Source organism: Periophthalmus magnuspinnatus, chromosome 19, assembly GCF_009829125.3.
Source record: "Periophthalmus magnuspinnatus isolate fPerMag1 chromosome 19, fPerMag1.2.pri, whole genome shotgun sequence".
NCBI classification, from domain to species: Eukaryota; Metazoa; Chordata; class Actinopteri; order Gobiiformes; family Gobiidae; genus Periophthalmus; species Periophthalmus magnuspinnatus.
In genome coordinates this window covers 12,987,274-13,014,716 of record NC_047144.1, presented here as the reverse complement: position 1 = coordinate 13,014,716, position 27,443 = coordinate 12,987,274, and the positions used below count along the sequence as shown (strand labels likewise).

The window sequence follows — 27,443 nt, the reverse complement described above, 5'->3', positions numbered from 1 at the left end:
ATACGAAGCCCACGATATCGATACTGTATCATTAAATGAAACAACACAATATATTGATATTTTGATATTTTTGCAGACCCCTAGTCAATGGTGTCTTATTCATCTAATGTTTTTTATGATATTTTAAAGGATTTGTATGGACTGCAGTTGAAATAAGTGCACATGAAGTCTGAGAGTGATTTAAGAGTAAACTGAACTGCCTTTTATGTACAAATATTTTATGCAGTTACTCAACTCAATCAGTGTGTCACACCAAAATTATGGGTTTAGGGTTTATATCAAGATCAATAGCACTCGGCAATCTCAGTGTTGGCGTCACTTCTTCCAGTCCGATTTTATCTCTATGAGGTGTTTGCCGAGTCACACTAAAATGAATAAATATTTTAAAATAAAGCAGTGGGCAGCGAGCACTGACAACATGTGAAAAAACACATGTTTTTGTCTCAATGCTAACGCTAATGCTAATTTTAAGGCATAATAAATATTAAAACAACACCACAAACTATTTTACATATAAAAATAATTAGGTAGTCTTTATTTTTCATTCATTTGAATTTTAATAGGTTGTTTATTTTATGTTTTCATATGTTAATAAAAGTTTCTGTTAGCTTTGAGACACAGTGAGCTAGCTAGCAGAGCCTATTCATTTATCTATTGAACTAGCATAAAGAGTACACTGCAGCAACAACTACTGCAATTTACTTCATTAATCGCTCAGTCGAGACAGATGATTTTCAAACAGAATATCCAAAAATCTTAAAAAGATAACCTGGGCCAAGTAAAATGATCTCTAGTTCAAATTACTGTATGAAGTTGTTGTGTGATTATAAGACAGTAAAACTAAGCTAATCACCACAGCAACCGCCATGCTCCAGAGCATTTACGGTGCCCCATCTGTGAACGTGTAATGAAACAATAAGTACAGTATGTCATAGCCGGAGCATGACCAAAGATAATCAGCGAGACAAAACTGACAGCTTTTCTCAGCAGGAGGCACAACCAACCAAGAAATACAAATCATCAGTCACAGTAGATTTCATGCCATGTCTGAAATGTGTCCTTGATTTCTTATGAGAGCATTTAGCCATTCATTTATTTTTCAATTTAGGTGAGAAGGTCGCAGATGGCAGATTGTATTATATTTAAGCCCTGTTACTATAAACAAGATGGAGGCTACACAGACTTGGGCTTACATCAGAAATTTGCACTTTTAAAACTGGGCTTGGTACTTTATAATTTTCTTTTTCTACATGAACAACGCTTTTTTTAATCAGTTGTTGTATTAATCATCATACAGAAGGACAAAAAACTACAATATCTATAAATCTAATTACGGTATATAATATTTCCTAAAAATGTCCTTTCTATAGAGCTGTCCCATCAGCAATCAAAACTTGTTATTAAAAAAAAAAAAAAAAAAAAAAAAAATGGTACCACTTACTGTACCAACTAAGTCTAAATATACTGGGAGACTTAACAAGCTGATACAAAATCTGTGGCACTATTTAGGGGTCACGTCAGTGTTAGTGCTGTCCGAATGTTCAGTTGGTGAAAAAGTAGTGCACTCAAAATTCCCCACAATGCACCTTGAAAAGAAGTGGGCATCAGTGGTTACTAGACTGGTCAATGTAGCCCACAATGCTTTGCAGAGATCGAAAAACAACAGTGTGGCAACAGGTCTTTAACTGGACACAACACGACTGAATGAAAGAAGATAGAAGCGCTGGTTTATCGCACTGTTGATCCTGATTATGAATAAAACACTTAAATAAACCGTTGCTGTGTAAAGTTGCTAGCATTAGCCGCTTACCTTAGCTTGAGCTGTTTAAAGAGCAATAGTTTCCATATCTCATATAAAAAATAATAATCCAATCTGTTTAAGTGAGATCCAGCTTGACAGAAACTTGTATAGTTATTAGTAGTCCATAAATATTTGTGTGCCAGCCGAATCTGATCATTATTTATGACAGAAATCAGGTTTTATTGGAGTTAATGTAAGTAAATGTAAAGTCATTTCTTATACCCGTTTCTTCATTCTCCTGAAAAGGTTAAAGTCTGCAGCAGTACCCTCTAATCATGCAGGTTTTGCATAAACACTTTGTGCCAATAGAAAGTTTGTTTTTTGCCAACTCACCGCTGCTGCGACTCTTGCGGTTGGCCTTCCCTCCAGTCAACAGCATCTTCAAACTGTTCCTAAACATGACTGCAGAAGATGCCCCGGACTACACTACAGAGAAACCTGCAAGAAAGACAAAGAAAATATCATCAGGATTTGCTATATTACGCAAAATGGAATCTTGTGAACTTTACGTCATGTTTACAATGCTGTTACCTCCTCAAAAATATACCTGGAGTTGTGTTTTGTATAATTCTCACGTGTTTGGCTAATCCTTTATTATTAGTCTGTACATCTCCAAAGCTCAAATGCTGTTTCCCCTTGTGATGTCATCAAGCGATAGTATTCACGTTAACAGCTCCTTTTACCTTTTGTACAGTAGAGTTTGGAAATTCCAGGGTTGAGATCATCCCAATGATTCTAGTGAAGGTGTATGGAGTTTAAAAACACAGTGGAGCACTTCCTGTATTAACACATGACATCACAAGGTGGAACAGTGTTTTCTGTTTTAGAGAAGAACTCAACCTAAACATGCAGGGTTTGTGTGTTAAACATGTGTGAATGAAACAAAACACAACTCCAGGTCTGTTTGTGATGAGGAAACAACATTACAACACAGAAAATAGCTTAATATGGACCCTTTGAATATATTTCTAGACTTAGGAGGATATAGTCTTGTAGTTACTGTAAATTTTGCCTGTTGAAGAGAATATACGTTTTACAGAACAACTAAGAACTGCTAAGCCAACTCCCAGTTTGGATTTTAGCAGAACTGACTGCAAAATTGGCCTATTAATTCATTCAAGTTCATTCATTCTATTTTATTTATTTATTTGTTCAGATTTTACAAAGCAATTTTATGGGTCAATTGACAACTTCTGTTTCTTAGCAGAGTGACTTTATATCACAGACTGGATAAAGAAGTGGACTAAGTGAGTGTGACGTCACCCATAGCATTCTTTCATAATTTTGTCCTTGTAAAATTAATCCTTTCCACTCTGTCAAACAAGTACAGTACATAGCAAAACCACAATAGATGCAGGTAATGGGACAGGGGTTTGGTAAAGGAGCCCACTTCTAAATTGGCCCCCCTCCCTTCCCTAAACAGTTGGTTCTCAGATGGCAGCAGCAGATGTTGTCCATTAGACCAGAGTGAATCAGCAGAGCCACATAGACGGACTCCAGCTGAGAAAAGCCCAGACAATAAAACAAGGACCCCCCTCACGCCACCGCGGCTTAGCTAAGTTTTAATATAATGATTTTAATAGGAGCCCCTGACCCCTTGCGATGCGATTTGGGGGTATTTGAGGATAACAGTACGAGCTATAGGGCAAACAAGCAACAAAAAGCAACATGGTTTAAATGAGTTAAAGGTTCTATATTACACAACATCGACTCTTGTGAGTTTTATACCATGTTACAATGCTGTTATTCCATCAAAAATATATCTGGAGTTGTGTTTTGTTTTATTTACACATATTTGAGTAATGCTTCAAAACGCTCTATTCCACCTTGTGATGTCATGTAGGGGTAGTTTTAAAGTTAACAGCGACCTTTTACCTTTTGTTTAGCAGAGTTTGGCAATTTCAGAGCTGAAATTGTTAAAATGATTCTAGTGATGGTGTATGGAGTTTAAAAACACAGTGGGGCACTTCCTGTATTACCACATGACATCACAAGGTGGAGCAGAGTTTTCAGTTTGAGAGAAGAACTCAGTCTAAATATGCAGGATTTGTGTGTTAAAAATATGTGAATGAAACAAAACACAACTCCAGGCATGTTTGTGATGTAACATAAATCAGAAAATAGGATAATATTGGTGCTTTTCAGCCCTCTACTAACTAAAAGTCTATTGGAGCCATTTTGTTTTAAACATCAAATTAACTTACATGGATGTCAAATAGATAATTACTACATTTTACAAAACAAGTAGTGTATGGATGGTTTCAGTATAAGCCAATAGCAATTATTCAGTATAGATTTTAAAAGCTCAACATTGTTATCGACAAATACGAGCCAGCAGAAGGCCACGCATCTGATATCGGCTCAAAAACTCCATATCAGCCCATCACTAATAAGTTGGACAAATCCAGACTAATTTATCCAAGAGCAGCAGTGTCCAAACTCTCCGAGAACTGAATGCGAAAACTTACAAAGCACTGACTGGGCAGGTTTGTCCGGTCATAAATATGGTTGACCTTATCTGCAGGAGCACCCTGGACAGTGGCAGACTGCTCTAAATTATAAATGAGGTCAAATGGGGCTCGACAAAGTGAATCGGCCTCATTTCTCTTTGAGCCTCTTCGTATTCGGCAGTGGACAGTGTTTATAACTGTATTCACTCCAGATCAGAGGGATAGGGACAGAGCGCAGTTTAACATCAGTATCACAGGCAAATGTAAAAGGTGACTGCAAACCTATACCAACAGATTATGCAAATAGTTAATGTAATCAAATGGCATTAAACAAAGTATTATAGAAGAAATATAAAACTTTTTTGCACAAATCTTATCCTTAAAGGTCCTATATTACACAAAATTGACTCTAGTGCACTTTAGGTCATGTTATAATGCTGTTACCTCCTCAAAAACAACCCTGGAGTTGTGTTTTGTTTCATTCACACATGTTTGAGTAACACTTTATTATTAGTCTGTTTAAATCTCCAAAGCTCAAAATGCTCTGTTCCACTTTGTGATGTCATGAAGCTGTAGTTTTAAAGTTAACAGCTACTTTTTACCTTTAGTTCTGTAAAGACTCGCAACTCCAGGGCTAAAATTATTCAAATGGAGTATGGAGTTTAAAAACACAGTGGAGCACTTCCTGTATTACCACATGACATCACAAGGTGGGACAGAGTATTTTCTGTTTAAGAGAGGCACTCAGCCTAAATATGCAGTGTTTATGTGTTAAACATGTGTGCCTGAAACAAAACACAACTCCAGGTCTGTTTGTGATGAGGAAACAATATTATAACATAGATCACAAAATACAGTAATATGGGCCTCCAACAATTGTGGGCCATAGTTGAGGTACACTTTAATTATTGCTGGTGTTGAAACTGAAACCTGCTTCTTCATCATAATTTGTACGACAGACTACTACCACGAAGGTCTAAACCGAAACAAAATCTGGACTAAATCATGTCTAAAATGTCTACACTGACTAAATTATGACTTCATGCAATGTTACATAAGAGGAAATTTAATAATCAGTAATTCATATTATTGGAACAGATTATTCAATAAAGAGAATTCACATTAAGCCTGAGGTGAGATACATGTAGACAGCCAATCAAACCGACAACCTAAGTTCCAGCAGTACTAACCCCTTCACCACCCCAAACCCACTATAATGTAAAGACTTTTTGTTCCTTCTGATCTACCATTTGAGAATCACAAGCTTATGAAAGCCCTACTAACTTTAAATATAATGTATTTTTCTGACAGTTTTCTGACAGTTTTCTCCATTAAATGTTAAATGTAATCTTGGCTCCAAAGTCAGCCTCAAATAGCCCTTTTAGCTGCATTTTCGAGTTACTTAAAAGCTTAATGACAGCAATCAGAGCAACTGGGGGATGATCGGCCTGACACAGGTGAACTCTGTACCTGACGAGAGAACAGATAAAACACATTCATCCGAAATAATGACAGAAAAGTGTGTCATGTTGACCATTTTATTGACTTTGGGCTCAGATGTGACAGAGTTGAGGTTTATATGGTTTGGTGAACATAGTTAAAGACATAAAGCGTTAAAGTGTTAAAGAGTTAAAGAGGTATGACCCGTTATGAGGTTATTGAACTATTACCTTTTAATCTTTTAAAATGTCATCTTCACCGAAAACATATTAAAATGTTAAATTGGTTTCCTTTTCATCCCCCGCTCCCAAGCTCTCCGTGCTAAGTCACCCCACGTTCAGAGTGCTATCACAACACAATCGGCCTGCATTCTGCTGATGAAACTTCTATGTTTTGTATCCTGTTTTTGTATATTTATGAAAAATAGTTGTGCGGGAGTAGGGATGGGACGATATTCAAATTTAGACTCACGATTATTGTAAACAAAATCATCGTGATTAACGATATTATCACGGTAATTATTAACCAAGGCAATATAATGTCCTCATATGTGGACACCAGGACCTTGTAGAGAGAAAAAATGTATCCGGTTCCATCGACTCCATGGCTCCAGTTCACTTAGTACTGAAAATCTCTTGCCCCTCTCTCTGTAACTGCTGCTGTCAGGCTTGTCCTTTTGGTCTTAAAATGTTTGTATCAATCCGCTCTGCATGATCTTGGTATTTTTATTTCGCTATTTGTCTTGACAGCATTGCTAAGCACCCACTCCCTGCTAAACCAGCGGTGCAGGCGAGAAGGGGCATTACTTTCAACAGGTTTGCTCTGAATTGACTCTAGTTGCTATGATACTTCCGGACATAATGCCAAATATGGAACTTGGCTTCAAATTCGCCCCTGTAACTTCTAGCCTTGATGAGCTTCATTTGACTGAAGCTGAACGCTATAGATGACGTCACACTCCGTTAATCCATATCTTTATAAAGTCTATGGTTTGAACAGGGCCTGGGAGAGATTTCAAAATTACTCAAACATGCATGGATGGCACATAAAACCTCTTCAGGCATGTATTTGATGAGGGAATATCATTATAACATGATAGAAAACTCCAAAAATTCAATTGTACCCAATACCCCCTTTTTCAATTAATTGATGTGGTTGAACTTTGTGTTTATAGACAAGATTTTGAGGTTATTTGGCCATTCAAAAAGATATAACCTAATAATAATGAAGTGAGGGTGTGTGGTCACAATTTCTCACCAAAAAAACAAGTCCTGGATTAAATTCTCCAACCAGGTATATCTCCCTATAAACTAAAAAGTACAGCTAGGTACCCTTAAACAAGTTCAACTCAGTGTCTTAGATTGTACATAAATTAATTTTTTTGTCTCTGTCGATCCTGAGTCTATCCAGTTCGAAAATACTGCATATTCTCTACGTACAAAAATACCCAAATAGCACCGAAATGACTCAAAAGTTTTCCCTCATTGGTTAAACCCGTTGCACTTTTGCTGCACTCAGAATAGCTACATCTTTGTCTGGATTAAAATGTAATGTTCTCTAGGTTTTACCTCATTTTAAGGTTCATCGGTATAAAATTCATCACAGCCGGAGAATGGGGTGATATTTAGGGCCATCCAGGTTCAAGCCCAGAGAGTAAGTAAGGAGAGAGAGAAGAGGGAGGAGAGAGTTATCTTGTCTGAGCACAACTTACTTCAATGAAAAAGATGAGAGGTGGCCATTTTATCTGCTGAGGTTAGCCAACGGGCCAGAAGGCATTTTGTGATTGCAATACTAAACCTACCATTTAAATGCAGTACTGGCACAGAGATATACACCTGTGTAAGTCAAGGTAAAGGTCCTATATTATGTGTTATTCAACCTCAATAAACTACTTCAAATGCATTAGCCTTATATGCACTGTAGTATAAATTACCAGGATGTACAAAGAAAATGTCACTAGACCTTAATAGACATGAAATTTATATTAATAGACATTGCTAGCAGTGTTAGCATCAGACCTGTACTGGGCTGGCACAGTGAAGAAGGAAGCAGCTAACAAACAGATCAGTGAGTACTTTTTCTTTGAGATAATGGGGAATCTTAATATTTTTCGATGAGATTTGAGCTGTGCTGATGAGGACTGAATACTGAACTTCCATGAATCATTACAGATACAAACTAAATACAAGTTTTTCATTCAGCTATTTATATGTTGCAGCGCATGTTTTTTAAATGATACTGTAAATTTAGAATTGTTTTTAGTTATTGTGACAAGCCTACAAACAAGTATTCTGGTAATCAGTAAATCTGGTGATGATTACAAAAGATCTGTGAGAATTGTGATATTTACTACATTTGACCCAGATGAAGCTTAAATGGAGCCGCATGAGGATGTCTGATCTATGTTATAATGTAGATTCCTCATCACAAACAGACCTGGAGTTGTGTTTTGTTTCATTCACACATGTTTAACCCACAAACCTGCATATTTAGGCTCAGTTCTTCTCTGTTCCACCTTATGATGTCATGTGGTAATACAGGAAGTGCTCCACTGTGTTTTTAAACTCCATACACCTTCACTAGAATCACTTGGATTATTTCAGACCTGCTGAAAACTAGCGCTCCATGACATCACAAGGTGGAACAGAGCATTTTGATTTTTGCAGATGTAGACTAATAATAAAGGGTTACTCAAACGTGTGAATGAAACAAAACAACTCCATGTATGTTTTTGAGGAGGTAACAACATTATAACATGGCTTAAAGCTCACAATAGTCCATTTTGTGTAATATAGGACCTTTAAGTCATATAGCTGAACCGTATACAATATATATTTTTGTTTATGTATTGGTTTCATATTTCCTGACAGCTGAAGACGCATGAACTTTACAAACACAAAAGGCCATCCTGGATTACAACTTGCTGACATAGAGCTGTAAGGGGCTGGCATTTTGAGGTATAGAGAGGTAGGCAGAGTAAATGTGCAACGTTATAAAACCTGGGAAGATGATAAAAGCACCATAATATTTAAAACGTAGCCTTTTAAATACACCTTCATCAGGCAGTAAGTACATGATGCTTGCCTGGCTCTAGCATGTGAGGGTGGAGGAGAGTACACATCTCATTCCCACTCTCCTGACCCTGTGTACCGGCCTTTGTGAAGCCAAGCCAAGAAGCAGCAGGCTCCCTGTGATAATGTGCGTAAGCGGATGCACAGCTCTCCATCTCCTCCACACAGCTCAGGCTAATGCTCCTTCTCTCTTCAAAACCACTCACAAACACATTCACTCCACAGCCGCGAGATTGGGCTTTTTACCGTCTATACGCTACAAGCTACAGTGCTATTGGTCAGGTTCAAAAATATGCTAGGATAATGAAAAGTGAGATTTCTTTTCAGTGGGTTATTCAGATGATATCGTTCTTAAAATAGATCAGGGTCCATTAGGCAGGTGTCTCTTGGAAAACATGAAGCAAAGTTTTGGTGAGATGTGAAAATCAAATTGGCATAGTTAGAGAAAGAAATATATATTTAATTAGATTACATCTCCAATATGTTCGTGCCATATGAACCATCTCACACTGAGGACTTCAGGGACCGGCCTCCTGCTGGTGCCCAGGGTCAGGACTAAACATGAAGAATCAGCATTTCAGATTTATGCAGCTAAAACCTGGACCAATCTGAAGATAGACAGGCCTCTACTTTGACAATGTTTAAATCCAGGCTCAAAACAGTTCTGTTTAGCTGTGCATATGACAGAAAGGTTTTTATTCTGCACTATTTTCTTTTCATGTTAATTTTATGATGATTATTTATGTTTTGATTTGTTGTATTGTGATTTTAATGTCTTTCTTATTCTGTAAAGCACTTTGAATTACTTTGCAACTGTTAATATCTTACGTTAACATACCAGACATGTATTCAATTCATTGTCAGTGCTTCAGGTAGCTGAATAAATATAAATGTTGCGTTAGTGTATTATTATAACTTGCCTTTAAAAAATGAAATGTCTGTTCTTGGTCTTGGATTTTGCAAAATAAATGTCCCAAAAAAATGCGCCCTCTTAGGCCTCTTCATTATTATGTATTTCTTGGCTGGTGCGACTTATACTCCGGAGCAACTTATAGTCCAGAAAATATGGACTATATTTTTATTTTATTTTAACTGCAATTATTTATTTTTATTTTTTTTGCAGTTAGTTTTGGACATCAACGTGCCCCAACCTCAGCTGAATTTGAGGATATGGGCCAAACTGGGCTCTGCTGCATCTGATACGGCAGGTTTTGGTCCTCTTGTCTGTGGTGTGTGTGAGCGTGAGCCTGCGTTTACCTCACCGTCCTTGTTGTAAAAGCGCTGCTAAGCCCCGCCTTCCCGTGTCACGTTGCGATGCTAAAATGTCGGAGCGCGTTTGCAAGCACGGTCTGTCCTCCCATGTCGTTGAAACTATCATAAACAAAAGCCGATAAATTGTAGACGTTCCACTGTTTATGATGTCAAAGCTTCAGTAGTATAACCATCGCCTCAGTGGCTCTTACACAATAAAAGTCTTGCTGTGTTATTGTGAAAGAGTCAGACAGACACAGAGCACATTACTTTGGACAGTGGAGCCACAGCAGTATTAAAATGAATGGATGCTGACGATAATGAATAAGACATATATTACTGTATATTAGATATTTCCAAAACACATCTGTAAATAGTGTTTATGGTTGCATTAGTAAAGTAAGCAATAAGAAAAAGAGACAAATGCAGAATATGTAATTAAAAAGCTATTGTGTTATTAAACCATACTTAGTAAATTGATTGACACCGCTACGTTTTATTAATAATTGTAGTCATAGTAAGCCAATTATTCTGTATAGACTAGTACATTGGTCTGATCATTGGTCTGACCTTGGATCATAGTTGTAACTCATTGTAATCACATTTTTATTGCATTTGAACTCACTGCTCCATGCAAATATACACATTTTAGCTCAAAGCGCATGTCTCTTCACTAGTTCTCTGTAAATTAGAAAACATTATTTGCAATCAAGAGTTCCTTTAATGGAGTACTCATAGTAAGGCCTCAATTCCAGCAGGATTAATCTCCATTTACCCGTGGCCTAATTTAATATTACACAGATGAGAGGAGAGACAAATACATGTTAGTTTTGATAGTTAGTTATTTGCTAGAATTCACAAGAACACAGACTTCCCAAGAGTGCTGCGGTCTGACAATCATTTGTGTCAATGTTAGAAACTGGGGAGATTTGTAGATGGATGGGTACATTGGAAATGGCAAAAAGACAATAAAAAATACTCAAATAAGTGCTACTTGTGCATATTAGAGTTGTCGAAAGTACTGATACCTCGATACTAATCAATACTAAACCTACACGGTGTAATCCTTCATTTGTCCAGAAGGGGTTCAAGTAAAACAACCAATACACAAAAGGGCATAATGACTCATAATGATCATAGTAAGTATCTAGGAAACGAAGGGAGAGCAGTTTCACTCTAAACTCTTCCCTTTGGGGCTGGATTTAGTCAATTCAGGTTGTTTGAAGCCAGTACCCTCAAATGTAAAATGGCCGAAACGTCTTGATCGCAAAAACAATATCCAGATGACCAATGTTGAAACTGTCTCTACAATAGCAAAACTAGTATCAAAACTCTGTACTGCTTTGAACAAGTATCGATGCTTTGTTTGCTTTGTTGTTAATTGCAGTTGATGATGCACTGATCTATTTGTATCTCTTCAGTCAAACTAAGAAACTTCAGATTCTGATGAAGACACAGACATGCGCTATTGGACCTATTTTGCCTTCAAAGAGTGATTCTAAAAGCAGCCGAGGTGAATATTCATAGACAAACATAAAAAGCCCAGACTTGGAGGTAGAGTTAAGACCCTGCTCCTTCATCCTAGACATCCCTGCAGCATCAGACACAGATAAATCATGGTCACATCCACAGTACGAGGAGGGCCCGGAAGCACAAATCCATAAATCAGAGTGATATCAATAAAAGGAAGTGTCAGGGCGGCATCAGGAGGTGGAGCGGCCCAGGTCCATGCGGAAAACACCCAAAATGACACTAACAAAGTCTCATTTTGGCTGCGAGGGGGTTGTTTATTCATCTAGATCACGGTTCAAACAAATCTGAGGCCAGGACCCTCAAAATAACAACGCAACCAACTTAGGACCCCCTTAGCAAAATAAAATGATGTTGGTAATAACTGTAAATCAGATTAAATAGTGTTTATTTGAACAGCTCATAGTGATTTTGGACCTAATTTGCCCAAATTATATGCTTTTCTTCTAAATAATTTACAAAGCAAGGAGTATGGACCAAAACTGTGTCTTTTGAGATTTAACCCATGAGGGGGTGCATTTCATTAAAGCTCTGAAAACTGTTAAAGCTCCTACGTTACACAACTGACTCTTGTGAGCTTTTGGCCATGTTATAATGTTATTACCTTCTCAAAAACATACACGGAGTTATGTTTCATTCACACATGCTTGAGTAACCATTAGTCCGACTACATCTCCAAAGCTCAAAATGGTCTGTTCCAGCTTGTAGTTTTCAAGTATAGATTGGAAATTCCAGGGCTAAAATTATCAAAATGATTCTAGTGAAGGTATGTGGAGTTTAAAAACACAGTGGAGCACTTCCTGTATTACCACATGACATCACAAGGTGGAACAGAGTGTTTTCAGTTTGAGAGAAGAACTCTGCAGTGTTTGTGTGTTAAATATGTGAATGAAACAAAACACAGCTCCAGGTATGTTTTTTTATTAAGATAACACTATAACAAAGATCAGAAAATAGTGTAATATAGGCCCTTCAAGTTCTGCAGTGAAATTTGACTCTAGTCTTCTTTGTAAGATTTCTTGCTGATCACTGATGATTACTGAATTTAACCCTTTGTCTGCTGCTTACTTTGGCCCTCAATGGACAAAAACATTGCAACAAGTATGCTCCCGCAAGTATCGGTTTATAATGTTATGGTCTCGTGTGTCAGAATGAACCATATAAAGCTGTTCTGGATGGCTGTCTACAACATAAGAGTCAATAAACTATAATGTTTCACAGCCATTTTGGTTGACCTTATAACGAGACAGAAATACACAGCTTACACAGAAACACACTGCAGCAAAAGTCAGACGCACAACCAAATGAAGAATGTTGAACCAGAAGCGCTCCACACATTTCAATGTAATAAATTCTGAACAAAAAAGTTAAAATGCAACTCAGAACCAAAGCAGAATAAGCATAAAAGCCATACCAATCATGAGAAAATGTACATTATGGTAACAGAAAGGAATATGCCAATATGGTAATTATATGTCATAGGAACAAATTTTGAAGTTCGATACATCGCTGAACTAAAATAAAGATGATAAATAACAATAAAACAAATGTATGCCACAGACAGATTTAAACCAGAAATAAATATATTCTAATTCTACAATATGTTAAAAAAAATCATGAGCTGTAATAAATAAACAGCAGTTCTTAGCTTGCATCTGTAGTGAGTCATTGAAGTTATTAGTTCAACCTTTTTAACGGCGCAAATCTTATCATATTGTCAAAAAAATAACAAAAAAAAAATAAAACAATAGTGCAAAGAAAAACCACGCATGATAATATTGACCCCAAAAATACTGTTCCAGCTTTCATATGTTGAACAATAAGTCAATACAGTAATTATTGTGACAGGCCTATACATGGTACTTCATTGTAATTTTAAACAAAGATGGAGACTGTAAATTAGCTGGGAATGTGGTTTAAATTTTTTGGGTAAATACCACTGAAAAACGGCTAGGAAAATATGGTATAGGAACAGTTCTTCAAGCAGGCAAGACAGGTTTATTTGTATTGCACAATTGGTACACAAAGTAATTCAAAGTGCTTTACAGAATAAGAAAGACATTAAAATCACAATACAACAAATCAAAAGATAAACAATCACAGATAATCATCATAAAATTAAAAGAAGAGTGCAGAATAAAAACCTTCAATTATATGAGCAGCTAAATAGAACTGTTCTGAGCCTGGATTTAAACATTGTCAAAGTAGAGGCCTGTCTCACATCTTCAGGAAGCTGCTTGAAACTGAAATGCTAATTCCCCATGTTTAGTCCTGGTTTAGTCCTGGTTTAGTCCTGGTTTAGTCCTGGTTTAGTCCTGGTTTAGTCCTGGTTTAGTCCTGGTTTAGTCCTGGTTTAGTCCTGGTTTAGTCCTGGTTTAGTCCTGGTTTAGTCCTGGTTTAGTCCTGGTTCCGTCCTGGTTCCGTCCTGGTTCCGTCCATGTTTAGTCCATGTTTAGTCCATGTTTAGTCCATGTTTAGTCCATGCCAGGGGGCCAGTCCTCAGAGTGTCTGTGCTAGGTCATGGAGAGATTTGTACACGCAGAGCTGCTTGTCTCTTCTCTGAGCCACAGGAGCCAGTGCAAAAACCTGAGCACAGGACTTATTTGCTCGTACTTCCTGGTTCTAGTCAGGATCTGGATGTACTGCAGCTGTCTTAACGCTCATTTGGAGAGGCCAGTGAGCAGGCCTCCTGGAGACAAATGCATGGATAAATCTCTCTGGTTTTGACAGTATACCTTTCACTTTTGCTGTTTTTTTTTATCGGAAATACAGGGACAGGGAAACTTTTTTTTTTGTCAGTAAAAAAAAGCTGGTCATCTTCATCCGGTTGTCTGAGTCATTGTTTGGCAGCTCCATTGTTTGATGTCGTATTCATTGTTGATTTCAAACCAGTGCTGTTTTATGAAGCCCTGTGAGGTGACAGCTATCATTTTGAGCTATACAAAAATAAACTGAACTGAAATGACTAAGATCTGACCCCGCAACAAGAAGAGTTATAAACCCGGAGTCCAAATCACTTCCTGTACATCATACCTGTTGAAAAGTATATGGACTTTTTACACAGCCCTCAAAGCCTGTGTTTCTGCAGCCCACATACATAGAGTGATTTAGCTGTATCATCTCCCAACGGGAAAACAGAAGTCCGCCCACACAGGAAACTGGCCTGAAGTTTCATTACCAAATCAGAGCGCAGTTTAAACTACCTGAGACCGCTCTGACGCTAGCATCTATTCAAAGAGATGACGGGAAAAGCCTGTCACCTTCGTTTTAGCCAAATAAACATAATAACGTATGATTCAGTGCATTTTATTTCCTTATTTGTTTTAGAGGACACTCAAGACCAAAATAATGGGATGAAATACAGAGCGCCCTGGAGGGAGGTGGATGTAACTTGATTTGAAAGGAACATACAAAAAATTATGTTTGTGTGAGAATTGTGTTACATTCAAGGCTTATGTTTCTCCAGGGACTTATGAGAAAGAATGGAAGGTAAAAAGGCCTATTTACTTTCATAATAAATGCATTGGTCAGTTTAAACGAACTTGCAGTATGAAAGAAAATTAAGTGTTTTAAGCTGCAATTTGTTTCAAGTGTTGCTCTTAAAAAGGTGGACTGTGCAACTTTTCTGGTGGCCATTAATTAAATACTGCAAAAGATAGGTTTAATGCCAAATTAAGCATAACCATAACCATAGTCTGTATATATAAATGGACATAGCTAACCCGCTAGCCGCCTCTTTCCAAACAGAAAGTGAGCATGAGCACGCTTCTGGCTCCATCTACTCTGGCTCGTCATTTTGCTCTACATAATCCTGATGTTTTTATTTCAGTTTTGTCCGTAAATCAAGATATGAACATTAATAACGGACAAACTCACTCCAGATTGGTTCTTTGGTTGCCATAATTCTTACGGCCGGAATTCCAAATAAGGAACTCGGCTCCAATTTTTCCCCTGTTGTAGGGGGAATTTGGAGCCAAGTTCCATATTTGTGAGTGATGAGCTTCATTTGGCTCGAGCTGAACTATGGGTGACGTCACACTCATTTATATCAGCAACCAGTCTATGACCAACAGAGCTAACATTACTGCAACAAGAAAATTATCAGAAGTTGTCATTTTAGCATCTGTTCATTAATGAATCAAAATAAGTACAATTTTTATGTAGCCTATATTTAAATTATGGACACAAAACATGCTAAAATTTAAGTAAAGTTTGTTTTAAATAGCACTTTACAAACAGCTGCATTGTTGTGGCTGGTTTTAGTGAAAGAAAAACCAGGAAGAACAAAAGTCTAGACACAGGAGTTGACATTGTACTAAAACAGAGCCAGCACAATCCACAGTCTGTACACTTGCACACATCATCCTCTCCTCTTCCTCCCCTCCGCATGTTCATAAGAGACCTCACTGCTACCCCTGCTGGCCACCCGCACAACTGCACCCTCCCTCCTTGTACTCACAAACAGCCAATATGCCACAATAAAACTACAAATTTGGCCGCTAATCCAAATAACTGCTCCTCATCTGTAAACTGACAAACAGTATTGAAACGTCCATCATCTTTTCGCTGCATTGCACACAAAACCTAGCCTGGATTAATGACTGGGATAGGCCTATTTGGTATGCAGCTCAATTCACACAAACAGATGAGAGGGAGAGAGTGATGTTTGACAGGCGGCTTAAAGGGGCGAATACGTCGTGACATGAAGAGTGGAAGGTCACTGGGAGGAAGACAGCCAAAGGTAGGTAATCAACATTGGCAGAGCATTGCATTAGCATGGAGACAGAGGTATTACAAAACCAGGCAGTGAGGCTCCGGTCAGGGCACGGGCTGAAATTAAAAACTCCCTTTCGCTCATTTAATTCATGTGACTACTTGGACCTTTGGATACGTGATAAATGTGGAAGTGGGGGTTCATAATTGCTTCAGTACATTATTTGAATGTTTAATAATGTCCATACATGTCAGTCATATCAGCTCAAAACTGTCCATAATGGGATGCATCAATCACATCATAATTACTTTCCTTTTACCTTGAGGGGTTTCTATAGGACACATTATCGGCCAAAAAAATGAAATTATTGGGAAATTAATTAACTATGATAATTATGCTTTACCCCAGATGCCCTACCTCATCATCTTTTAAAGCTCTGGGAGTAGCAAAATTGGTATACTGGGCTGGTGGACCTCGAGACAGATGTTGCTGTTTGTGAGCTCATTTTGAGAGATTATGTATATTTCTGCTTTAAGTGGCTATTGGAAGATAAGATTAGAAGTGAAACAAAACTCAATTTCTTTAAAAATGTCTTATATTAAGCAAAATTCACTTTTTTGAAATATAAATTGTGTTATAATCTTGTTACCTCATCAAAAACATACCTGGAGTTGTGTTTTGTTCAACACACAAACCCTGCATATTTAGGCTGAGTTCTTCTCCGAAACTGAAAACACTCTGTTCCACCTTGTGATGTCATATGGCAAGACAGGAAGTGCTCTACTGTGTTTTTAAACTCCATACACCTTCACTGGAATCATTTTGATAATTTCAGCCCTGGAATTGCCAAACTGTACTGAACAAAAGGACTGAAACTGGACTATTTTTGTGTTCTGTTGCGAAGATGTAAAAGGTCTGCATTGTGTATGTTCAAGCATCAATACCAAAATACAATCTTATTTGTTTTTAGTGAGACAAAATAAAAAAATGTGATGACCAATGGGAGGAACCCATTGCCCCAGCCTGAAATGAATTAAAATGTGCCATTCACGAAATCAACAGACACTTTTAGGCCCATTTTGTGGCCTTATTACAAAAAAAAAAAAATCAATTGCAATTCATGACACATGTTGACTTTCTTTGCGTGTAAAACTAAACCCACACCTAAGGCAGGTTTAATACAATCTATGTGCTGTGAGCTCTGTCCATCTAACATAAGTACTCCTCAGACACTAGACAAATGGGTTGATTTAGCCACTTAAGGGATGCACTGAAGGACCACTGAATGAAGCCCCTAGCCCCCTGTGTGTGAGTGCATGTGGGTTTAACGGATGTATTCAAATTCTGGACCAGACCAGACCGTGTATCTGGAAGCAGAAGAGACAGATAGAACAGCAGACGTCTTCGCCTCGGGCAACTCTGAAGACAGGCTGAAATGTTTCCAAGTAAAAGTGAAGGAAAGACCAAGGACATCACATGCATGTTTTCTATTAGGATCAGTTATAATTCTTTGTTTTATAAACCAGTTAAAATGGTAATAATGTTAAAATTGACCAATGTCATAGTAGCAATTGCAATCCTCCAAAATTACTGATGATTTTTCGATTATTTAACAGGCTGTAGTTTAAAAGGCTTATGATGGCCTTGGATTGATTAAAATAACTGGATAGGGTATTGCTGCTTAGAGCTGGCTCGAGTTGGATTAGTGGCCACTCATTGGTACTGCAACGAAAAAATCCCTCCTGCCCAGAAAGGATTTTTCTCAAAGAGCGCAATGTAATCACAAACTGCTCATGTTCAGTTGACAGAGTACCTACAGTTTTCACAAAAGGTCCAATTTTGTGGCAATTTTTACCCATTTTCAAAACAAACTTTTTCTCAACTCAAAATCCGTCTGTTGTCTTTAAAAAACACCTTTTAGTTTTGGCTACGCTCTTTTTTTTGCTCTAGCTAAGCTCAAGTGCTGATTGGTTAGAGCTGTTACGTGGTGCGATATGAACAAGCATGTGAGCGATGTGAACGAGCCAAACTGTCATGAATGAGCCGCAGGTTTAGAACATGGCTCAGAAGTGCCTTGGAAGCATAAACATTATTATTTATTTATCATTTCCTTGCCTCCTTTGCATCCGCTCGGTCTCGTTGCACAAAGTCTTATGAGGGGTAGCTCAACTGGGCAGGGCAGGACAGGATGTATCTTACTGCTAAAGGCTAAACTAGCGGCATGTGCCATTGAACACGACCCATTGACTTCAATGGGAGGCCATGTTTAGGCTTGACAACAGGGCTGGGCATCCTCAGTACTTCCTGCCGAAGTTTTATCATGCTAAAATTAATAAATATTTAAAGATCAGGCTAAACAAATAAAATGAATATTTCACCGGAGGACTCTTCTGTGTTTGGAAAGAGAGATATTTGTGTCTCAATGCTAATGCTAATTTTGAGGCATAATAAATATTCAAACAACGCCACAAACTGAAGTACTCTTCATATAAAAATAATTGGGTAGTCTTTATTTTAATTAATTTGAATTTTAATAGGTTGTTTATTTTACGGTGAGCTACCTAGTGTGCATATTTTTGTTGGTAACTCAAAGTATCTCATTTCTGCCAGACCATCTTGACCATAAGTATACAGTTAAGTGTGTATATGAGTAACAGTTACATTACTCATAATGTATGCTTCATAATCATAAATTCAACGGCTTTCGCCAGCAAAGTTAAAACAAAAGTGAGCAGTCCAGTATCTATATGTTGCATACATGGGTTGTCTTGACTTGCAATGATCACTCAACACTCACCCATATGTGCTTGATCGTGGCATTTCCAATAATTACAGCTAAAAATAGTGGCAGAGACATACACAAATCCCACTAGAAGTCCCCCGCGGACAGCACTGGTATGGAGGAGTCATCAGACATTCAGGGGCTGGCTACAGTTTCAAAACCACAAGAGCAGAACGGATCAATGAACTTACGTGTACCACCAGAGACCAGGACGAACAAGACAAACCAGCTGTAGGTATGTTAAAAGGGTAGTCATAATTACTAGTGCCTAATCAAATTGAATCACGGAATGGAAAATGAGATAAAATAAGGCCCAATAGTAATAGTAGGTTATGCGTGCCAGATGTGTACATAAACATAAAAGTATTTAGTTAGTGTAGATTTATACTGGACTTTTATAATGAGCTAAAACTTTGCTTTTAGGCAATCAATGTCCTGTTATTTCACTCTTTGGAGGCACTGTGGCTAGGCATGGGGCAGTATTGACGTTCTGTGTCACGATTATCATGGCCAAACTAATAATGATATAATCGTTAATCACAATTAAAGTTGAACAGTTAAAAAATTTTCTATATATGAATAAATATGGGACCTTCTTTATGATGTTAAGATTATAATTATACAGTTGTATTATGTATAAAACTATAGAACTGTAGTTTGTTATAAGTGAAAACAACAATGATCTAGAAGCATCTTGGAGAAGCTTTCTGCACATTCTGGTATAATGGAAATGATCTTTGTCCAATAATTTCCACCCTTTTTATCACAATAAAGGATATTATTGTTTATTGTTCTATTCCTAACTGTCTCTGGGGTGTTATCACTCTCACTCGATTTCCAGACAGAGCCTTTCCATGTTGAGTTTGCATGTTGGGCAGGTTTCCTGGATGGGTTACCCTCAGACACTCCAGTTTCCCCAAGCCATTTTAAACATGTGCAATAAGAAAAATCCTCCAGCTCCAGTCCTGACCAGCTGCACTGCTCCTGACAGGTTGCACTGAATGTGTCAAATGCAAAGTACTAATTTCTCTTAAGGAATCAATAAAGTGTACCTTAAAGGGCCCATATTACGCTGTTTTTTGATATATGTTATATGTTGTTTCCTCATCACAAACATATCCTAAGTTGTATTTTGTTTCATTCACACATTTAACACAAAAACCCTGCATATTTAGGCAAAGTTCTTCTCTCAAACAGAAAACACCTTGTGATGTCATGTGGTAATACAGGAAGTGCTCCACAGTGTTTTTAAACTCCATACACTTTCTCTACAATAATTTAGATCATTTCAGCCTGGAATTGAATATCTCTATTGAACTTAATGTAAAATGTAGCTCGCAAATTAAAAACTACCACATCATGACATAACAAGGTGGAATAGAGCATTATGAGCTTGGGAGATGTAGACAGACTAATAATAAAGAGTTACTTAAACATGTGCGAGTGAAACAAAACACAACTCCAGGTAGGTTTTTGAGAAGATAACAACATTCTAACATGGCTTAAAGTTCACAAGAATCTATTCTGCGTGATATAGGACCTTTAATAGAATGCATCTTTGCACCGTCTTCGTCTATACCCTATACAATTCTTGAACTGTTCACTGTGACAGTTCTACCCAAGTTTCATTGAAGTGACTATGGCAAATGTAAATACTGCATATTTAATCCTCCAACACTCCAATGATGGAAAATCTTTGTCCATAGTGAATTAGCTATGTCTCACTAATCTTTCATCTACTGCACTGTGTAGACACCATCGGAAGCTCAAACGCCTTTAGCATGCAAATGACTTACTATAACGCTATTCAAATACATGTTTTGTTCAGGCTTGGCGTTTGAAAACTCATATTTAACCGTTACAGGAAGACGATATGCCTTTTAATCTTTATTTAGCATCGCTCATTGTCTTCTGCTATCTTTAACAATGAAAAGACCACATTAGAAGAGGTTCAAAGGAGCAATGATACCTCCAGGCTTGCTATTTACAGCTATACCCATCGGATTGTTGGAAGAAAATCCAAAGCTTGCATGGGACGTGGGTGGAAAGAAAGACAGAAAAAAATATCTTAAATTACTTGCCTTTTTCTGATCCAGCCCACTACCAGATTGCTGTCAACATAGAGGCATTGGTTGATTGAAAGAGCAGACAAGACGACCCCAGGAAGCACAGAGCCAATTATCGTACTAGCAACCCGCGGACTTGTAACGGTCGTTCAGTCGGTGACCACAAATCCAGCGACTATCACACCAGAAAACGCCAATTTACGCTTGAAACTTTCAAATTGTAAAGCGGAAAATCCAACACAATCAATTATCAACAAAAACAAAATTTTGGTTCAGCTGAAATTGGTTTTCTGTGGTTTAAAACGTGATTAATTTTTTTTATGTCATTACAATTGAAATAATCTGCCTTGTGTTGTTGGGACTAAAGCAGAAGTCTAATCGCAGCTTCTGTTGAGAAAATTAACGAGGATTACTCTGCGCACACATATTTATTCAGTCTGTGTTTACGTCTCTCCAACAAAAACAATGCATTTTTAATAGGATTGCTGCAGATCGTTGTGTGCCAAACCCAACACTGTGCTCAACATATAAATACATTAATTTATTACAGTTTAAAAAGTAATTTGACATTTAAGGGGCATCAGGCCAGACAGTTTCAAAATTAACAATGTTTTTACCCCTCTGCTTATGTCAATCCGTATAAAATTATGCAAAAAATATACTTGCATCTGGGCATGACTATGATCGCCAATAAAATGTGATGAAATAAGTGCACAGAAAAAAATAATAATAATAAGACACACAACAAACTTATTTACACCAATAATAATTACAGCTTTCTTGGAACCAAAATTTAGATGTTATCACAATTAAAATTTACATATTAGCACTAGCATATAGCACTGCTGTTTATAATTGTGAAAGTCAACTAGGTTTTTCCAAGTGTTTTCAAATCTACAACTAATTACTACTAACTAGGACTGCACAATTTTGGAAAAAAAACAAAATAAAAAAATTGGGGATTCTGTTCCAAGTCTAAATTGTAAACAGCTCCAGAAGCATCAACATTTGAGAAATTGCTAAAGATGAAATAAACTAATCCATGAATCTAATGAATTTCAGAACAAGGATATTTTGTTTTTACAGACAACATAGTATTATCTAAATAACTGCCTATTTGACTAACTACCTATTTGATAATTGCGACAATTCAAATTACAACTTTGCTTTGATTTTGTGCAGCCGTACTTGTCTGGCAAATCCAGAATAATATCTTTCTGTTTTTTCATACTATGGTCACAACGTTTCGAGCCAGAACCAAACATCTTCATGTTACCATAAGTTTTTTTTTTTTGTTTTTTTTTCAGTAATGGTCACCTATCATTTACAAAAAATTAATCAAATTTAATCTAATCTACAGAAATCTGTGATGTTTTTCAGTTGCCTGTGATATTTTTTTTCCCCTTTCTTTTTCCTCGCAAGTAGTCATCTTTGTTTTGCTGCGGATGGACTGTGCATGTCCCTGATTGGCTAATCCACCCTTCAATCACACCCCTCTGAAAACGGGATTTCACTGGCAACTCACAGACTCGCATCTTCATAAGTGCTGAATTTCTGGATCTCAGGCAACAGCCCTAACTACTAACTACATCCAACGTCTGCCTTCATGCAAAACCCACACTGACCCCCGTGCCCCCTCCGCCGTCCGCTCACGTATTTTCAGTGATAAATACTGTCCATCCGGCTGTGTCACTAAGCACTGCAGGAGCCAGGGCCAGGTGTGTTTAGGTGTAGGTTTTTCTCCATTCGAAGGTCACGGCATTAACACCCTCCTCTACACCGAGCTCGCATCAGCAAAACACAAAGGCGAAACTCTGGAGATGGAATATATCAGCTTAACACACACTGGCTACTGTGAACGTAAACTACGCATAAAAGGAGAGAGGATCAAGGGAGCTAGACTAAAACATGAGGGGAAAAGAAACAAAGATATCTAAAACAACATTATTTATTCATATTTCTATAGCTGTATGTGGAATAGGGTTGTCAAAATGTCGAAATTGATACAAAAACTAGTATTGAAAATAGATTTAAGCAGGTATAGATACTAAGTTACATTCACAGTACAGACATGAACCTTTCCTGAGTAGCTTTAGAATGATCTTGAGCGATATCAGAACAAATATAAAACCATATAGACTGGTATACACCCATGGACTACTGTGGAACCCACCTGGACTACACAGATATATGGCCACATGGTTACAAAAGAAAGTACTACCATTTAATGTATCATATCTACTCCTTAGTATCAAAATCAAGCTTGAAATTTTAATATCGTGACAACACTAGTATACACTGGTCATGTAACTGAACCACAAATATTCTGGTTTGTGGCAATAACTAACCACTAACGCATTGCTGCCTGTGATACTTACTTGGATATACAGTCAAAGCTGAATTAATTGTAGGTGCAGTGCTGGCTCCATCACCATACATCAATGCCATTTACTTTGAAGCTCTGTTGGAGCATGAATTGATTTAAGGTTATGGCCCACAATTATACACTAAAGGAAGATTGCCTGTTAACAATATTGCAATACAAGTGCTTACATTGCTATTGATGAAGGGAACGACCATTACAATGCATTGGGGGAAACAATAGAAACATTTATCTTATTACTAAGATAAAGATAGCTTTTATAGTTTTGGCTGCACTGTTTTAATGCCTTCAATCAAATCAACAGCCACAAGTCACATAAATTATTAGTACATTGATGTTGCATTGGTTTGCACTTCCTAATGCAATGCTGATTTACGGATTAAGGGCCAGATTTACTTAAAGATCCTATATTACGCAAAATTTACTGTTGCGAGCAAATCAACACAAATTCACGTACAGAAAACAGATTTTTTACATACTTTTGAGGCTACCTACTTTTACTACAATAACTGCTGTGACCAAGTGCTTTGTTGATCAAAAGAGATAGTTGGTTTACGTTTTTAGTTTTGGGGATATAACGATGTTCCACTCTTTGCTCTCCAAGTAATAAAAAATGGAAGTCATACTAACATTGATTGGAAACAAGTCAGTTGCCCATCGTCACACAATATTTTTTTGTATCCAGGTTTGCGGCTGGACGAAAAAGTACACTGTTTGTCATCCTTTGTACTGGACAATCATCAAACTATAAAAACCTGTTGATGATTACATAAAATAGGCCAAGAAATACTTAGCGTCATCCTAGCAGGCTCACTCACAGGTTATTTTCATTGTAAACGCACTGACTGGGGGAGGGCCTTGCAGCTGTTCTGGGCCCAGCTGTCGATGGGATGGTGGAGAGATGAGGGGAGGAGCTCAGTTTGAACAAACCTGTGCGTACACAGTCCCAATAGAAAACTCTTGAAAGATTCCACTTAAACAGCCTGGATCAGAACTGGACCACTTTGTAAACGCAGCATATGATGTTAGAAAGGATGTTATGGGAGTGCTAATAAAATGGTCTATATTAATTCAGTCATTGGCAGTGATGGAATTGTTCAAATCAAGTGGGGGATATTTTTTCTCTCCAGATACAATAAATGAGAGCTTATAAAGACCATAGACTGTATATATAAATGGGCATAGCTAACCCACTAGTGGCTATTTTGTCCATAAATTAAGATATATATTAATAACAGACAAATTAGGTGCCTTCTTTCCCCGAGCTCACTTCCGCAACAGGTTTCATTGACCGTGTTGTTAAGTGCCCTCTCACTGCTAACCAGTGGTGTGGGTGGGAAAGGGAGTTACTTTCAACAGCTTGGCTCCAGATTGGCTCTTTGGTTGCTAGGATACTCATAGTCGGAATTCCAAATATGGAACTTGGCTCAAATTCACCGCTTTAAACCGCTAGTTTTGATTAGCTTCATTTGACTGAACGCTATCGGTGACGTGACTTCTTTATACAGTCTATGATCCAGACTGACACAAAGAATACACCCCTATTACAATATTTATTTCACAATTTTGAATGCAACAACTACAACAACAGCTGGGTCCCTATACATTTAGATACCATAATACTTTTTTTCAGTCTGCCCACTCATGAATTATTCGCCAACTAGAAAACTTTCAATAGCCAGGCATCAAAACATCTTATTGATGCTTTTATTATCTTTCATTTAATTTTTTGGTAGTACCGGTTTTCAATACCATAGCATTTACTGGCAATACCCCCATCTTTTTTTTTCTATGTTTTTTTGCGCAATAAAAACATACATAATGAATTACATGCTTTTATTTTTGTCTGTCTGTGAACTGGAACCTAATCCCTTAGCTCATATCTACAATATACCGTCTACTGATTTGTGGAGCAAAAAAAAAAAAGTTTCCCAAAATGACTCAAATACAATATTAAAGCAAGTTACTTCATTTAATACATTATGCCTTTTGTTATGAACATGACGAGGTAACTGAAAACCATATCGGATCATATCCAGCCCTCGTGATTCACATGCAAAATAACTCCTCTAGCACGGAATCCATCTAAGCCTACATGCTGTACTCATAATACATACTACAGCCACTATAAAAAAAACACACAACATATCTGCATGAATAGATCTTATGTAACCAAATCACTGCTCTTTATGTGGCGCCCCTGTGAAGTGTTCCCATCAGCTCCTCGTCAGCATCTTTACTCAGGGTTTTTCTATGTTGGTTTTGACACAGCAGCAGTCGATCAGGGCAAAAGTGAACCCTCCCACACACACATACGCGCACACACACACACACACACACATTCATTTTGCATTTCTGTGCTTCTTGAGGACATATCAACGTGCATTCATTTCCTGGAGACTGATCCTGCCCAACCTTATCCTAACCCATAACCTTAAGCCTATTTTAACTCATATCTGAATTTTAACGGGGACCACATTTTTGTATTTTTTGTATAAGCGAAGCAAGCACCCATGACGCCGAGTGTGTGCGTTGATTTCAGTCCCCGCAATGTGATAGATACCCACCCCATGCGCATGCACACACATATATGCTCTGGGGAGTACTGTCTCCTTCAGATCGTCTCCAACAGCTTGACAAGCCTGATCACCGCCATCATCACCACTTCTAACATGTGACGGGTCAAAGCTGGAAAATCTCCAGGGGAAGAAAAGAGAGACTATAGAAATGTAGTAGACGTGTAAAGTAAGGATGAAATGAGACATGGAGAGAAAGGCAGAGGTTTATGTAATGAGATGAATGATTAAGAAACAAGACGATACCACTTCAAAACATATGAGACACATGCAAGAATTGTAATGCTAATTGGCTAATAAAACATCGGACTGGACTATAGTAAACTGTATAATGTTATGCAGTGGTGGAAAGTAACGCATTAGAAATAATTAGGTAGTGAGTGGCAGATTGTGGTTTAAAAAAACAAAGTATTGTAACTAGTGCCATGAGGAGGTCTTTTCATGTGTACTTTCTGACGTTTTTGCCAGCTGAAATTCAAGTTGATTTTAATGATGCACCTGTCTGTCAATTGTAGCGAATTCATTTTAAAAAGATGGGTCCGGATATGCTAGATAGACAAAAAAGCAAATTTTTTCTTGGTCAGTAACAGACACTTTAAATTGGACTATTTAATTTGGATTTCTTGATAAATGACAAATGAAAAAACTGTATCAATTATATAGTAGCAAAAATGATAATAGGTTCTGTGCACAATAGCGAACGACAATCTCACTGTTAGTGTCACTACTTTCTGTCCAATTTTTATCTCAAAATGAATAACAACAACCACAAACTGAAGTCTTCTAAATATAAAATAATTGTGTAGTGTTTATTTTAGTTCATCTGAATCTGAGTCTATGTTGAATGGAAAGTTCAGAGTATCCATACATCCATCCATCCAGGGCAGGTCACACGGGCAGCAGTCTAAGCAGGTACTCACAGACGTCACTCACCCCAGACACTTCCTCTAGCTCCGCCGATGGGACCTGAAGGCGCTCCCCAAAGCTGAGAGTACGCTGAAGCCAATCCCCATATAGCATAACCTTTCTAGCCAGGTCTTGGCCATCTCCAAGTCTATTTACACATGAATGGTGTCTATAAAAACACAAAAGCATCCCTGTGGAAACCATTTTCAAAAGTTAGCCATGCTGTTCCTCAGTCCACTGCTTTTTACAGTCAATGGCACTGAACCAAGAAATAGACAAAATGTAAAATAAATTGTCCCAGCCAAGAATATCTATAGTAAGCTGAAAACCACTATTTCCAGAGGTTAGCTGCACATCACATTTAATAACATGCACAATGGAGGAGTTTTTTGTGCCTGGAGAAATGTCATGTTTCTACATCTTTGTGCTAGTGGCTAACACACAAGCCACAGTGTGTCAATCACCAACTGACA

The 27,443-nt window shown here is 37.7% G+C and overlaps 1 protein-coding gene across 3 annotated transcripts in view; it reads right to left on the bottom strand.

Moving 5' to 3' along the window:
• The window catches only part of tanc2b (tetratricopeptide repeat, ankyrin repeat and coiled-coil containing 2b), a 221,175-nt gene that overhangs the window by 172,596 nt on the left and 21,136 nt on the right, over positions 1–27,443 (bottom strand). For all 3 annotated transcript variants that reach the window (XM_033984198.2, XM_033984199.2, XM_055229420.1), the window contains exon 3: positions 2,135–2,239. In XM_033984198.2, the coding sequence (XP_033840089.1) occupies positions 2,135–2,201 (67 nt within the window). In that variant the 5' untranslated portion in view covers positions 2,202–2,239. The remainder of the gene's footprint in view (positions 1–2,134; positions 2,240–27,443) is intronic.